The sequence below is a fragment of the Mauremys reevesii genome, linkage group 1, assembly GCF_016161935.1.
Source record: "Mauremys reevesii isolate NIE-2019 linkage group 1, ASM1616193v1, whole genome shotgun sequence".
Lineage (NCBI taxonomy): Eukaryota > Metazoa > Chordata > Testudines > Geoemydidae > Mauremys > Mauremys reevesii.
In genome coordinates, this window is record NC_052623.1 from 175,839,563 (window position 1) to 175,854,401 (window position 14,839).

At 40.4% G+C, this 14,839-nt stretch overlaps 1 protein-coding gene across 1 annotated transcript in view; it reads right to left on the reverse strand.

Moving 5' to 3' along the window:
- The window catches only part of NCAM2 (neural cell adhesion molecule 2), a 536,258-nt gene that overhangs the window by 66,060 nt on the left and 455,359 nt on the right, over nt 1-14,839 (reverse strand). The window contains exons 13-14 of the mRNA XM_039520366.1: nt 13,523-13,642; nt 11,842-11,963 (exon numbers count right to left, since the gene is read on the reverse strand). Coding sequence (XP_039376300.1) covers nt 11,842-11,963; nt 13,523-13,642 — 242 coding nt within the window. The remainder of the gene's footprint in view (nt 1-11,841; nt 11,964-13,522; nt 13,643-14,839) is intronic.

The window sequence follows — 14,839 nt, forward strand, 5'->3', positions numbered from 1 at the left end:
CAACACATAAAAGACAAGAAGCTCCTTTAAAGCAAGGACTTGCAATCTAAAATCTGTTCCTTTAGGTACAAAGGCCTCCTATTAGTACTACTATTAGCAGTTTCGTCTCTAATATACATCAAGAAATGTAAATCTTCAGACGTTACAGTTAGAACAGCAGTAGCTTCAGAGATTGCACTTGTGTTTTTTGTTTTGTTTTCTGTAATACTGCTTATTAAGTAGATCACAGATGTTGTAAGCCTGGTCACTGGGCACTATTATGACTGAAATTTTCAAAGCTGTCTAGGAGAACAGAATGCTGAGTTCCATTAATTTTAAGGCTTAGGGAATGAGGTTTTTTTTTTTTCCAAAGTATAATCTCTTTGCTGAAACAAACCTCACACAAAGTCATAGACCAAAGAATATTATTCACTATATGTATAATGCCAACTCCTTACTAAGTGCTTTACAGACAGGTATGAAGCCAAATGGTAAATTTTTCAAAAATGTCTAATGGTCATATTTTTAAAGGTATTTTGGTGCCTACAGATAAGCTCCTAATGAGTTTATGAAAAACACCTAGGAATCTAATTCTAATTGACTGGATTAGGCCTTGTCCTCATTACAGAGGAAATTCGATCCAAACTATGCAATTTGAGTTACATGAATAGTGCAACTCAAATTGACTTAGCTTAGATCTACTTACCAGGGGGTCACACTACATGATGTCAAGGGGAGATGCTCTCCCATCGATTCTCCCTATTCTTCTGGATCCAGTGGAGTACAGGAGCCCATGGGAGTGTGATCTGTGGTCGATGTAGTGTGTCTTCACTAGACTTGTTAAATCAACCACCGATGCATCGATCACAACTCGTTGGTCCCCGGTAAGTGTAGACTATCCCTGAGACTCCTAAATGCCTACTGGTCAATTGAGATGTAGTGATGCGAGGGGAAAAAAATCAATTGTCTAGAAGAGACATGCTAGTAAAATGAGTAAAGGACTGTTAAGATATAACACAATATTTGGTTAGCAGCATCTTTGAAACTACTATTGGTGGGTGACTCACACTTGTTTCAGGCAGCTGGGGACTGCAGGTAGGCACGAATGCTCTACAAAGAGATTTAAACAATTCCTGTTTTAATATTGATGTATTAGTGCCTTCTATCGTTTTCTTGCTCTTGTTGGAAACTGGCAAGACAATATGCCGCCAAGGAAGCAAGGTCTGAGAACTCATTAGGAACAAGCCTTGCAGAATAAGGATGAGAGGCCTATGGTTATTGGACCAGCAGCTATGTAGGCTGTTGCTTACTGGAGATGGCTCAAAAATTCAATAGGCCAAATTCCCTGTTGCTGTGAATTGGCAAAGCTCCATTGAAGTCCGGGGAGCTGCACTGTTTGCCAACTCTGACATTTTTATCGTGTCTTGCAATAGTTGATGTTCCTCATATAGCCCCACCTCCTGGTGATGATGTGAGAATCTCAGCTTTCAGTGGACAAAAAATAAAAAGTTCCTGGTCCTCATGGTTACAGATTAAAGCTTAGAAATGTGACCTGAATGCACCATAAAAGCTCAAAAACCAGGAGGAAAATTCAAAGGACCCCAAGGAAGTTGGGTATGTCATTACTTGATTCTAATTCCCAACTATAATGCGACCAGGTGTGTCAGGGAAAAGCTTTTTTAGCTGAACATATTTTTTCTTTTCAAATCCACAGGCATTCTGTGGCCTGGAGGAGGATTTATCCCTTCCAAATTGCTATGGAAACCCCCTTAAAATAAGCCTACCTACTTAGACTTACAGCAGTAGGTGAGGATTTGGGCCTAAAACAATAACCCAGAAGTGTTGCAAAATTTGTATTCACAATTTTATACTCTGCAGTATGTAACAGAAAGATTTGTGCTTCAGAATTACTCGGTTAAGTTTATGAAAGTTTATGAAACAGAACAATTCTCTGATGCAAAAACTGACAGTAGTAGAACAGGCAATTTACATAATAAAAACGGAAAAATGCCCTAGACCAGATGGCTCTGCTGTTATCTTTTATGAAGACTTTCCTCAGTCTTAGCAAGAGTCTTTGTAGAAATATTAATAATGAAGGAACTGATCCCTAGTATCAAATAAGCGATTGTAAAACACTGCTCCCAAAGAAGGAAAACCTGTCAACTGATGTTCAGCTTATTATCTAATATACTTGTTAAACACACAAGCAAAGATGTTGATCAAGAGGCTGGTAATGAGGCTGGAGGGAGTTATAGGAAAGCTAATTAAATGGGACCAAAAGGGATCAGAGACGGGAAGCAGTCAACAGATAACTAAGAACTTTAAATAGCATCCATTCATTCTGATGAAAGCATCATGAACTTATGATTGTATTTCTTGTTGAGGAGAGGACTTCAAGAATCCAATTGGAAAAAGTCATTTAACCCAACTGGAGAAATATGGACAAAAGCAAACAAAAGCAATATCTATCCATGGTTATAATGCTCCAAGGTACTGCTTTAATGGAGGAGGAGGTTGCCGTGGGGAAAAAGCAGTTGCACTACACACTGGTCGTCATGTTCTCAAGGCCTCCTCCCCTAGTTGTTCCCCCTCTGTCCTCTTCCATTCTTCCTAGGGGATGTTGCATTTCCCCTTTCTTGGTAGCTTTTCCCTCATGTCTCTCTTCCTCATTTCATCTCCTTCCCATTTACCAGATTGCTGTTGTCTCTCTTTACCCTTTCCATAAAGGCTCACTTCAAGCACTAGGAGTAATGGAAGAAAATAAGAAAAGAAAAATTTAGATGGTCAAAACCAGGTAAAACTTCCCTGTAGTAGCTCTACTGAACTGTTGAATTTTCTCCAAAGGGAAGTGCAGGAAGGCTCTTCATTTAGGAAGTTTAAAACTGGACTGGGCAAAGTGGTATAGGGAATAATCCTTCATCAGCAGGGAGATAATATGGATGACACCCTTTTATTTCTATCCTCTTCAAGAAAACAGGATGAGAAGATTTTCTGGATGTTTCTGCTAAAGTATCTAGCAATAAAATAGTTAACAATTACTTTACCTAAACTTTCATCATAGGCTTGATTGTTAATATCCTATGGAGATGATGGGGTACTACACTTATTTCAGGCTGCCACACTGCAGAGACGAGTACAATGGCTCACACTGGGGAGACTTTATTGGCTAAAGGATAAAGGATAAAAATGATATTTTAAAATAAAAACATATATTCTGCACAAAGTGACAAGGCCGTCAAAAATACAGAAGAGATGCTGTGGCTCACTTCAGACCCTCCTCACAGATGAGATAAGATTGGGTAATGACATGTCTGGGATACACCTTGTCACTCCTGCTGTTTCATCTAGTTATAAATACTTATCTGAGCAAATAAGAATTAACAGAATGAACCCAGAACTGCAGTTGTGAACTACAGAGCATAAAATTGCTCTGTAAGCTGACTCTGTATTACTATTTCTCACCCAGCCTCTAACATCTGCACCTAGAATTGGGTAGATTTAGCTTTGCACGTAGATACAAACTAAACCTATCAAAACAGAGATGCTCCCAGTAGGCTCAACCCCTTCTAAAATCAGTGAAATAAAACCAAACTCATCTGTTTTTATTGGCATGGAACAAAACTTAAATACCTATAAAAACCAGAATATAAACCAGATAAAAAACTTAAACAAAGGCAGCTCTTTTGCTTTGACTTCAAATTGGTATAGTGGTGGAGACATGGAGTGGACTGTGCTATATTAGAACTGATTTGCAGTTCCCTACTCCACTCAGAACACCTGCAAGGTCTCCCCTGGAAAATAAAATTAATAAATAGACAAGAAATGTTTGTAACCTGTCCTTTAAATCAGCTTCTGTACCCAATGACTGGAAAATAGCTAATGTAATGCCAATATTTAAAAAGGGCTCTAGAGGTGATCCCAGCAATTACAGAGCAGTAAGTCTAATGTCTATACTGGGCAAATTAGTTGAAACAATAGTAAAGAATAAAATTGTCAGACACATAGAAGAACATAAATTGTTGGGCAAAAGTCGACATGGTTTCTGTAACAGGAAATTGTATCTTACTAATCTATTAGAGTTCTTTGAAGGGGTCAAGAAACATGTGGACAAGGGGGATCCAATGGACATAATATACTTAGATTTCCAGAAAGCCTTTGACAAGGTCCCTCACCAAATCCTCTTACATAAATTAAGTTGTCATAGGATAAGAGGGAATATCCTTTCATGGACTGAGAACTGGTTAAAAGACAGGGAACAAAGGGTAGGAATAAATGGTAAATTTTCAGAATGGAGAGGGGTAACTCGTGGTGTTCCCCAAGGGTCAGTCCTAGGACCAATCCTATTCAACTTATTCATAAATGATCTGGAGAAAGGGGTAAACAGTGAGGTGGCAAAGTTTGCAAACGATACTTAAGATGCTCAAGATACTTAAGACCAAAGCAGACTGTGAAGAACTTCAAAAAGATCTCACAAAATTAAGTGATTTGACAACCAAATGGCAAATGAAATTTAATGTGGATAAATGTAAAGTGATGCACATTGGAAAAAATAACCTCAATTATACATATAATAGGATGGGGGCTAATTTACCTACAACTAATCAGGAAAGAGATCTTGGAGTCATCATGGATAGTTCTCTAAAGAAGTCCATGCAGTGTGCAGTGGCAGTCAAAAAAGCAAACAGGATGCTAGGAATCATTAAAAAAGGGATAGCAAGTAAGACAGAGAATATTTTATTGCCGTTATATAAATCATTGGTATGCCCACATCTTGAATACTGTGTACAGATGTGGTCTCTTCATCTCAAAAAAGACATATTGGCATTAGAAAAAGTTCAGAGAAGGGCAACAAAAATGATTAGGGGTTTGGAACAGGTCCCATATGAGGAGAGATTAAAGAGACTAGGACTTTTCAGCTTGGAAAAGAGGACACTAAGGGGAGATATGATAGAGGTATATAAAATCATGAGTGGTGTGGAGAAAGTGAATAAGGAAAAAGTTATTTACTTGTTCCCATAATATTAAAAACTAGGGGCCACCAAATGAAATCAATGGGCAGCAGGTTTAAAACAAATAAAAAGAAGTTCTTCTTCACAGAGCACACAGTCAACCTGTGGAACTCCTTGCCTGAGGAGGTTGTGAAGACTAGGACTATAACAAGATTTAAAAGAGAACTAGATAAATTCATGGAAGTTAAGTCCATTAATGGCTATTAGCCAGAATTGATAAGGAATGGTGTTCCTAGCCTCTGTTTGTCAGAGGGTGGAGATGGATGGCAGGGGAGAGATCACTTGATCATTACCTGTTAGGTTCACTCCCTTTGGGACACATGGCATTGGTCATGGTCAGTAGACAGGATACGGGGCTGCATGGACCTTTGGTCTGACCTAGTATGGCCATTCTTAGGTTCTTATGTTAAATACAATTTCATGCAGTTTCTTCTTTACTAACATTCATTCATTGTTGCATAATCATGAGGAAATTTTTTTTTTCTTGAATCACTGATTTATTTAAAACCTGGTATGTCACAATTTCATGACATTTCATAACATAAAAATGTAGAAACATACACATAACAATATGGACAATATCAAATATTCTCTGGGGATGGATTACTATATAGTATTCAGTATACAGGAATGATGTAGGAATGATGTTTTGTGGCAGCTTGGAATTGTTATTTAAATCAAAAAGTTTATATGACACTGTATATCGTACACTTACTAGTCACAAATTATATAAAACAGATGCTTTAAGTGAATGTATTATATTTTGGCCAAACGGCAGACCAAAGAACATACAACACACACAAACTTAAAGTTCCGAACTTATCTGATACAGGCCCAGAATTAAGTAACATAGGAACATCTCAGAACATATAAGTGAGAAGAATTAAGGTCTCTATAGAGTGTACATGCATTAAATCCATATCTTGACCTGACTTTTTAACATGTATTGTATATCTTTCTGCACATACTATATTTAACTGTTATATCTTAACAGTCCTTTGCTCATTTTACTAGCATGTCTCTTCTAGACAATTGTTCCCCCCCCCCCCCCGCATCTCCACTGAGATATTCTATAACCTACTGGACTGCAAGTCACTTAAATAGGTCAATTAAGATTTAGGGATTTGTGATATAAACACTGCTGTAAGTCCCTCAGGCTATTACTGCAAGATCTGCCACCTCACTCTCAATTGATTTTGAACTACCAATCTTCTTTGGCTTTGGTTAGTCCAGGAAAATCACTTCACATGCCAAGTTTACAACTTGTATAATTCCAGGGCTATCATCAAACAAGAAATTACATAGTAAGAAACATGCATGACAAAAACTATTTATAAAATAATGTGTTTGCCCATTGACAGAGCTAACACTAAAGGTAAATAAAAATTAGCACTTAAAAAAGCGTCTTGCAGCTTGCTCATTTCTATATACTATAAGGTCCTAGCTATCAGCTGTTTAATGTATCTAAATACACAATTTCATGCCCCTGGTTTCTTTCACACTGACAGTCTATCTTGACTTATACTTCTCCTTTTATACTCTAGTGCTGGTAAAATGACCTCCTGGTTACACCTAGTGAGGTAATACTGGGCTGATGGCAGATGGTATGGTCACTCATAGCATATGCAGAAGTTAAGACAAGTGCAATGAGAAAACTTACACCTGTTGAGTCAAATTCACTACTTTTGCTGGTGGTAAATTTGCCCCCCTCCACCCTCACCATATTTAAGTATGCGACACTATGTTGGGAAAGGAAATACAGTTTTAAGTATCCTGTTAGCTACTTTTTATCCTGCTATTGTAAAAACTAAATAAACACACATTTTCAAGTCCTTTTCCCTTTAAATGAAGATCTCAGGAAATGAATGACCACTGTAATGTCGCTAACAAAATGAATGACCACCCTGTACCTTTAAGCAGAGGTTTTTTGGGCTGGGCTGGCCCAGTGAAGGCACCAGTGCTTTATGGATGGGGGTGGTGGGGTGTGGGGAGATGAAAACTGCTGCAAAAGGCGCAGAGTGGTTGCTAACTCATCCCTTGGGAAAGCAGGGTTTGAAAAGAAGCAGCATAGTGCCGGGAGCCTTCCTTTTTACACAGACCAAAGCCCTTCCTCCGCCTTCAGTCCCAGGAGAAAGGCAGGAACTAACAGCAAGTCTCAGTAGGAGTCCTCTAGGGTACTACAGCTTAACTCGGCTCCACTCCAGATGGAAGCAGAGCAGTGAGCAGGGAGAGGGAGAAAGTCCTCCCACTTCAGCCCTGGAATGGAGAAGCAGGTCCTTGTCCCAGCATGGCTGCAGGCAGACACAGAACAATGGGAGTGGGGAGGAACAGGGAGAGAATTCTCCCTTTCCCCTGGTTCAGGCTGGGTGAGGCAGGCATAGCAGAGTGAATTCACAAAGGGAGGTGCAGTTGAGTAGGGAGGCAGCTGGGAGGCAGATTCTGTCCCTTTGTATACAGGCGAGGAGAGGGAGGGAGAGTGTGGTCCCCTCTCAGAGCAGCTGTGCGATGCGCAGAGGTTTAGGGAACAGGGCTTCTGGTTTTACCTGCCATGGACAGAAGGCAACGGGGGTGGAATTTTGCTTCTCCCTCCCCATTAGTGTTGATGGGACAGGGAACTGGGGAGGAATCAAACCCTGCACAGGGCGGACGGATTTGGATACAGTGATTTGGACCAGGGTGAGCCAAGGGCAGGAGGATCCTTGCAACAAGGGCAAGGGGTTGGGGGAACCTGGGACAGTGCCTTTCATTACAAAGGGCAGCCTATCAGGCTTGGGCAAGGGGGGCTCAAGGTGAAGCACTCACCCAGGCAAGTGAGTTCACTGCGTTTGATGGTGGGACAGTCAGCAAGGATTTGATACAAGTAATCAGGGTTACTGTGTCTGAGATTGTTTCCACAGCTTTGCAGGCCCTACAAGGTGTAATGCCTTGCCCAGATCTAGGACATTCTACTCAGGTGATTGCAGGACATTCCACTCAGGTGATTGCAGGAGATGAGGCACACACAGAAGTCAGGAGTGAGTTAAATCAACAATGAATAAAGGTTCCCAATTGCAGAAGTGTTTGGATCTGCTTTGGGGAGAGTTACATGAAGTGGTTTAGGGTCCCATACCAAAAATATGTGGCAAAGATGAGGACTGTAGGCACTAGTGGTTCCTCGGAGGCTTACCCCAGCATGTTGTTGGGGTTTTTTGGGGTAATCACATGGGCTAGTCTCAGTATGTCTGGGGGGGCCCACCCCTGTAAGCAGATGCAGGTGTAAGTAGATGCAGGGTATTGCATGGCTGATACAGGCTAATTATGTTCCTCCAACATGGGGACAGCCATGGGAGAGGTGTCTTGCTAAGGCCGCATTCTTTAGCTCTGAGAGAAGTCTGGCCTTGTTAGATATATAAATATAATTGGGCGGACATTCAATACATTCAGTGGCATACCTCTAATCACAGCAGTTGCTGTTACAGCATCGGGCGAGCATGCAATACATTTATGGGCATACATTTCTCTATGCAGTGGCTTTTGCAGCATCTGCACGTTCAGGCATGCATGCAAACCATGTTTTGGGTCTCATAGAGCACATTCCTGCCACAATGGTGAGGGGAGGTACAAGACGCAGGGTAGAACAAATGCCACCTGAAGGTAGGCCCTGTTTGAACCGAGTGTGGGTGACAGAAGGCAGGCCAGTGCAGGGGACAGCTTCAAGCATTGGAATGGTCTAAAACCTCCTGTGGGACTACTCCAGCAAAGCCAATGGGTCAAATGTATGTGCTGGGTTTCTTTTAATGGGGATTCTTATCCCCTTTATATACAATAATAATGATTAAAGTCAAGGGTGGGGTTTGGCCATGTTGTTAAGGCAATAATTCCACAAGAATGAATTCATGGTACAGGGGCAGGGCCATCCAGCCAATTGCCTGTGGACAACGTGTGGGTTTCCCCCCAGGCTAGCTTCAAGCAGCAGAAGAATAGGCTATGGCCTCCAGTGGAACTGCCCCAGCAAGACTGTTGGGTCAAATTTGTGGGATGGGTTTAATGCGGGTTCTTATCCTTTTTATGTACAATAATAATCATTAAAATCAGGGATGAGGTTTGGCCATGTTGTTAAGATTATAATTCCACAAGAGGAATTTGGGGGTACAGTGCAGGGCCACCCAACCAATTGCCTGTGTACAACTTCTGTGTTTTGCCTTGAGGCTTGGCCCCCGCAAAGGCTCCAGGGAACTACATTGCTTCATAACCTCTCTGGGGTTGACAATGGCATAGCACATGCCCTGTCTCATTTTCAGGTCCACAGATTTTTGGAGTTGGCACTAGGAGCCAGCCGGGAACCCAGGCAGATGCCACTAGTGCTATGGAACCTTGCCGTGGAATGGTTGTCAGCGTGGTGCGGAGATCAGTTGCTCAGTGCACGTGGCAGGCTGTGAGAGAAGTTTTAATGATTTCATGCAATTTCAGAATCAGGAAAGCCAGTCAGCAATATGGCCCATTACAGAGGAAAAAGTGCTGTGGTACATGCTGTTGTTGGAAAACCGTCAACTGGCATTCTCCACAATCTTGAATCAACTTTCTGCCATTACATTTGTCATTAGGCTAAATGGTTATCCTGATCCTTGCAGTGTTTTTTTTAGTTAAGGTTTTTGGCTGGGTGGTCGTGTACTGGTGGCCCCAAGGTGGATTCCCATCGTCCCATCATGGTTTACATACTTAGGGATCTTGTGAAGATCCTTGGCTATGTATGTCATAATGGACAGGAGGCTGACTTGTTCAGGGCTGCATTCTTGACAGCATTTTTTGGTGCTTTCAGGAGCAGTGAGCTAGTACCTGGATCCGGTACTAGCTCACAGGGCTTTGCAACTGTGGGATATACAATGGCATGAGCATTCAATAATATAACACTTGTGATGATCAAAGACAGATCAACTTGGCCGGGGTGAATCTGTGATCCTCCAGCAGAGTGGTGAGCCTGGATCTGCCCAGTTCAGGCTTAGAAGGCCTACAGGGTTATATGGCCAAAAGGGAAAGGCCCCCCTTTTATGCAGGTATGAGAGCAGAGGCAATCCAGGCAATTGGGCGTTGACATTCAGTTGTGTACCTAATAGATGTAAGACCTCAGGTGGCAAGTCAGCATTTCTTGTAATCTCATTACAGATATTAGACGACCAGTCATGCAGATGGTGGTGTGGATCTGTGGGCATAGTATTGTCTTTTGGGCCCATAGGCACGTGTCCAGGTTGCCTGAGGGTTCACACCTGGCCTTTGGTGATGAGGCGATACTCAGTTGGCACGCAAGGAAGGGCATGTTATGGAATCAGCTAATACTGATGCTATATGATGTGTGGGCCCGTCAGTGGCCCCCAAATATAATTGTGGTACATCTTGGGGAAATGATTTGGAAATGCTTAAAAGGGTGGAACTAATGCTCAGAGCAAGGAGGACTTGAGGCTGATCCTTGAACTTTTTCCAGGAGTTAACATAATTTGGCCAGACATGCTTCAGCGCAGGGTCTGGTGGGAAGTTGTGAGTCCCCCACAGGGTGGACAAGGCAAGGATATATGTGAACAGGCAGGTGGCCAAATTCCTTGGGACCATAGGAGGGACAGTAATTTCACACATCCTGGTATAGTATATGGGGCAGGGGCATTGTTTCAGAAGCATGGGGTTCACCTGACTGACTTAGGTGCTGTCATGTTTTTAACTGATATAAAAGATGGCATTAGGTGATGTCTGGGAACTCGACTGTGTGTGGGGAGGAGGCAGCCAAGCTAATTGTGGGTGCCTCCTTGTGGCAGATGTCCAGTCCTCCCTAGGAAAGGTATACAGTGACTGGATAAATGGCTTGGAAAAGGATTTAAAAAGAGTTGTTTATTAAAGGAACAAATGGGGGGCAGTTGGGGACTCCTATGATTGGTACGGCAGGGAGACAACCCCCTACTCTCATAGCCCACCTTAACCATCCTCCTACATAAAACAGTGTAGTAGATGGGGAGCCTCCATACCTTTTACATCATGATCTTTTTTAACACTACGCTTTATTCAGAAAAATTTGTTAATAAGTGGTAGAACCTACTTAGTAAAAGATATTAGGATGATCATAAATGAAACTGAAACATCATTGAAAAGGAGTTAATCTGTGTGGCAAAGAGGAGTGAATTGTTTAAACCTGCTAGATTTGAGAAGAAATACTACAAATCAGACATCCACCCAACAGAATCATATAATTACCTATTAAAGAGCTGGTACATTTACTGACATATGAAAGTCCTTCCTCGTTGCAATTCTGTGGATCAGAATTTCTACACTAAACTTTAAATGCGTAGAAAAGGTAGAAAATACACAATGGCAAGACAACTTCCAACAGTAGTTCTGGTAACCTAGAGAACAATTAAGCTGATTTAAATTGCATTTGCACATTAGGATGCCCTTATACAAGTATAACACCACAAATAAACCCAGCCATAAAAGGCTAATTATTTTGTTTCAGAATATTCTTTAATCACATACTGTGCTCTCTCATTTACTTAGTATGCTATCTTAATAAACTTTTTAGATTTGAAAACAAAACAAACATTTTTACTTACAATATAATAAAACAAAATCTCAGGAAGTTTTCTTGTCAGTTCTGACTTTTCAGTCACACATTTAGTATACTAATCTGGCATTAAAAACAAGGTCAAAAGGAGTAACAATAACTAGTATACATTTCAAATATACAACTGTTCCAAATTTCTTTTTTCTTCATCTGTGTAATAAGCAATCTATTTTAAAACAAAGTATTGATGTTTTCCATGAAACCCCTTCTCAACATTAAAAACAAATAATATAGATCAAAACATTCCCCAGTGATTAATGGAATACTTACACTTCTGTATTTCACGATATATTCCAATATGGGGGCTCCTCCATCATCCTGTTTAGTTATACTAAGTTTAAAGCTCTTTCCACTGCCTGGTTGTCCATGAATTGATGGAGGGCTTGGCTCACCTGAGCAATGGGGGGGTGGGAGAAGAAGAGAAATTCAATATTTTTGTATTATTATATGTATTATTTCTACTGTTTGATTACTTAATATTATTAATCAAAACCTGCATAATCAAATAGGATGTTTTCAAGCTTTCTGCAACATACTTAATGATACTTAATGATCATCCTGGCATCAATGCTGTCACATTTGTTACAAAATATATCAAAGATTTGTACACTAAAAGTAAAAGGGATTTAGAGTAAAAATAGTCTCAGTCTCTGTGATTTGATATCTTTTTATCCTTTCAAATTTAACTTGTTTAAGAAATGACTCCTTATGCAGGCACTAATTTAGAAAAGCAGCTGGTTAATTTTAAGCACGTAAGTAATCCCATACTATTCAGCAAATCGTTATACACATCCTTAACTTAAAGCATGTGCTTAAGTCCCATTGGTAGAATCTAAATAATTATTAACAGACAATAAACTGTCATAAACAGCAGCAATAAACTGTCCCAAAGCAAACCCGAGGCTCTTTTAGATTATACAATACTATCATTTTATGAAGAATGAATTTGAAGAAAAGCATTTTATAAGATCTTGAAATGTATGAAATTTTACTTCAAAAACACTCTATTTTTTATAATAAACCCATCCTTTGATGTTGACCCTGTTGTTTCTTACAAGGAGGTTCTACTATAACAGGAATATTTATGCTGAAATTTTGATTAGAGTACATTTTAAACTGGAGCATAAATACAGGACTCAAGTGTACTGCCATTGCTAAAAGGAGAGGGCTGTGTTTTTGTCTGCTGGAGCTCAGGCGCATGTTCAATCATATCTTTAGTCTGAGTATCTGATCCCTTCCAGGAAAAAACAGGGCACTGCCATGTAAAAGAAACTCCTGGAATGCTTCAGAGGGCAGGAATTTTTTATATTTCAATACTAAATCTGTTTAAAGTAATGCTTGAATGCTGTTTTTCAAATTATTTTTGTTTTTTAAAGTAATCAATTTTTCCTTTCAATTTTTTCTGATTTTTCTACCAAGAAAAGGGGAAAAAACCTGTTTTCTAAAACTGAACTCAAAATTATTTTTAAACTTTTGGTTTTTCATTGAAAATTTGAAAAAAAATCACAGGAAATTTGGGGAAAATATTTTCTTTCAAACTTTCCCCCAAAAAACTATTAGCATTTATTAACTACCTCTGTGCAATATCTTTTCTGCACCACAGAATGGAGCAGGTTGTCTGAGCAAAAGGGTGGGATGATTGTGCAATTGTGAATGTAAAAACAAAGCCAGTGTCTTAGGCCTGATTTTCTCAGGTCATCAAGAAGAGAGGCTAGAAATGTATTGGAGCTTTCTTGAGAGGCTGCTGTGAAAAAGAACTGGAGGCACTGGATGTAGTTTAATTAGGCTGAAACTTTATTCCTGAAACAATCTAGGAGAATGTGGTATTGTAAACTGTGCATTTTACTCAGCGTGAATCATTTTTGAAATTATGAGCTGAACTAGAGGTAAAATAGGCTGACAAGAGTACAAATAAACTAACTTTTCATTTAAAAACAAAGGCATTACTCACGAACGGGTAAAGTCTGAAAGATCTCAATTTTGCTATACTCTCCTTGTCCTTTTCCATTTACAGCTGCAACCTTGATTTCATAGGTTGTGTTCGGTTCCAGATTGCTAAGAACAACCATTGCTAAAAGGAAAGGAAAGAAAGCGATGAAACAAAATTTGACAAAATGATAGATTAAGATAACATTTCCAAGACCATTTTGTAATTCATTTGCTTTGAAATTAGGAGTCTAATTTTACAATGTTTTATTTACAAAAGTGAAAAATATTCATCTGGTTCAATGCTAATCATTTCAAATTGTTTTGTTACTACGCAAATTTTGCTGCAATTAAGTAAGTTATACCATCTGTGGACATTAGTGTAGAAGTTACAGAAGTCAAGTGCAAATATAAATAGCTTGGTAGTGCTTCACATTTCTATGAGATGCCATGCCTGATTCCCCAGTAAGATTGGGACATTTTTGCCCCACTCCATTGACAAACAGTTGCCCTAGACACCATTGGTTGATGTCCCCACTGAAGGGACACTCAGGTTATATCTACACTGGAATAAAAGACCCTGGCATAGCCATGGTTGGCCCACATCAGCTGACTCAGGCTTGTTCTGCAAAGCTAAAAATTGCCATGTAGACACCTGGGCTGGATATTGGGCTCTCGGAGCCTCCCCCATTGTGGTGTCCCAGAGTTTGGCCTCCAGCCTAAATGTCTACACAGCTATTTTACAGCCCTGCAACATAAGCCATGTGTGTTAGCTGACCCATGCCAGCCGCAGGTGTTTAATTGCTGTGTAGACATACCCTCAGGTTGTGTGGGGCTGCTTCAATGGTTATTTTGGCATCCTCCCACTTCAGGCCACTGGTATGGAAAATGCAGATCTGGAAAAGAGGTCATGGGCACCCTTAAATCCAGTTGAAAACTGGCAGCTATAGCGCCTTCCTTGGGGCCATTATCAGCTGCTGTAAATTGAGTGGGACAAGTAAGCAAGTGAATGACAAACACATGGAATGGGTTTAAACAGCAGGCTGCAAGTTTACTAATTGTACCTTAGGGAGGGGAACTACCCTGCTCACCCCAGCTCCAACATAACAGGGACTTATTTAATTAAAGCTAGTTACAGGGCTTTGGCCACAAACCAACAACAACTTGGGGTGGACCCTCCTGGTCTATCCAATAGACTCAGCACCACTATGAAACTTCTCACCACCACCCCACATAATGAGGAAGATGGAGAAACAGAGGCCAAAAGTCTGCAAAGACTTCAGGCTCCTCCTCCCCACATGTGCAAGATCCAGCAATGAAATCCAAGGTCTCATTTACCTCT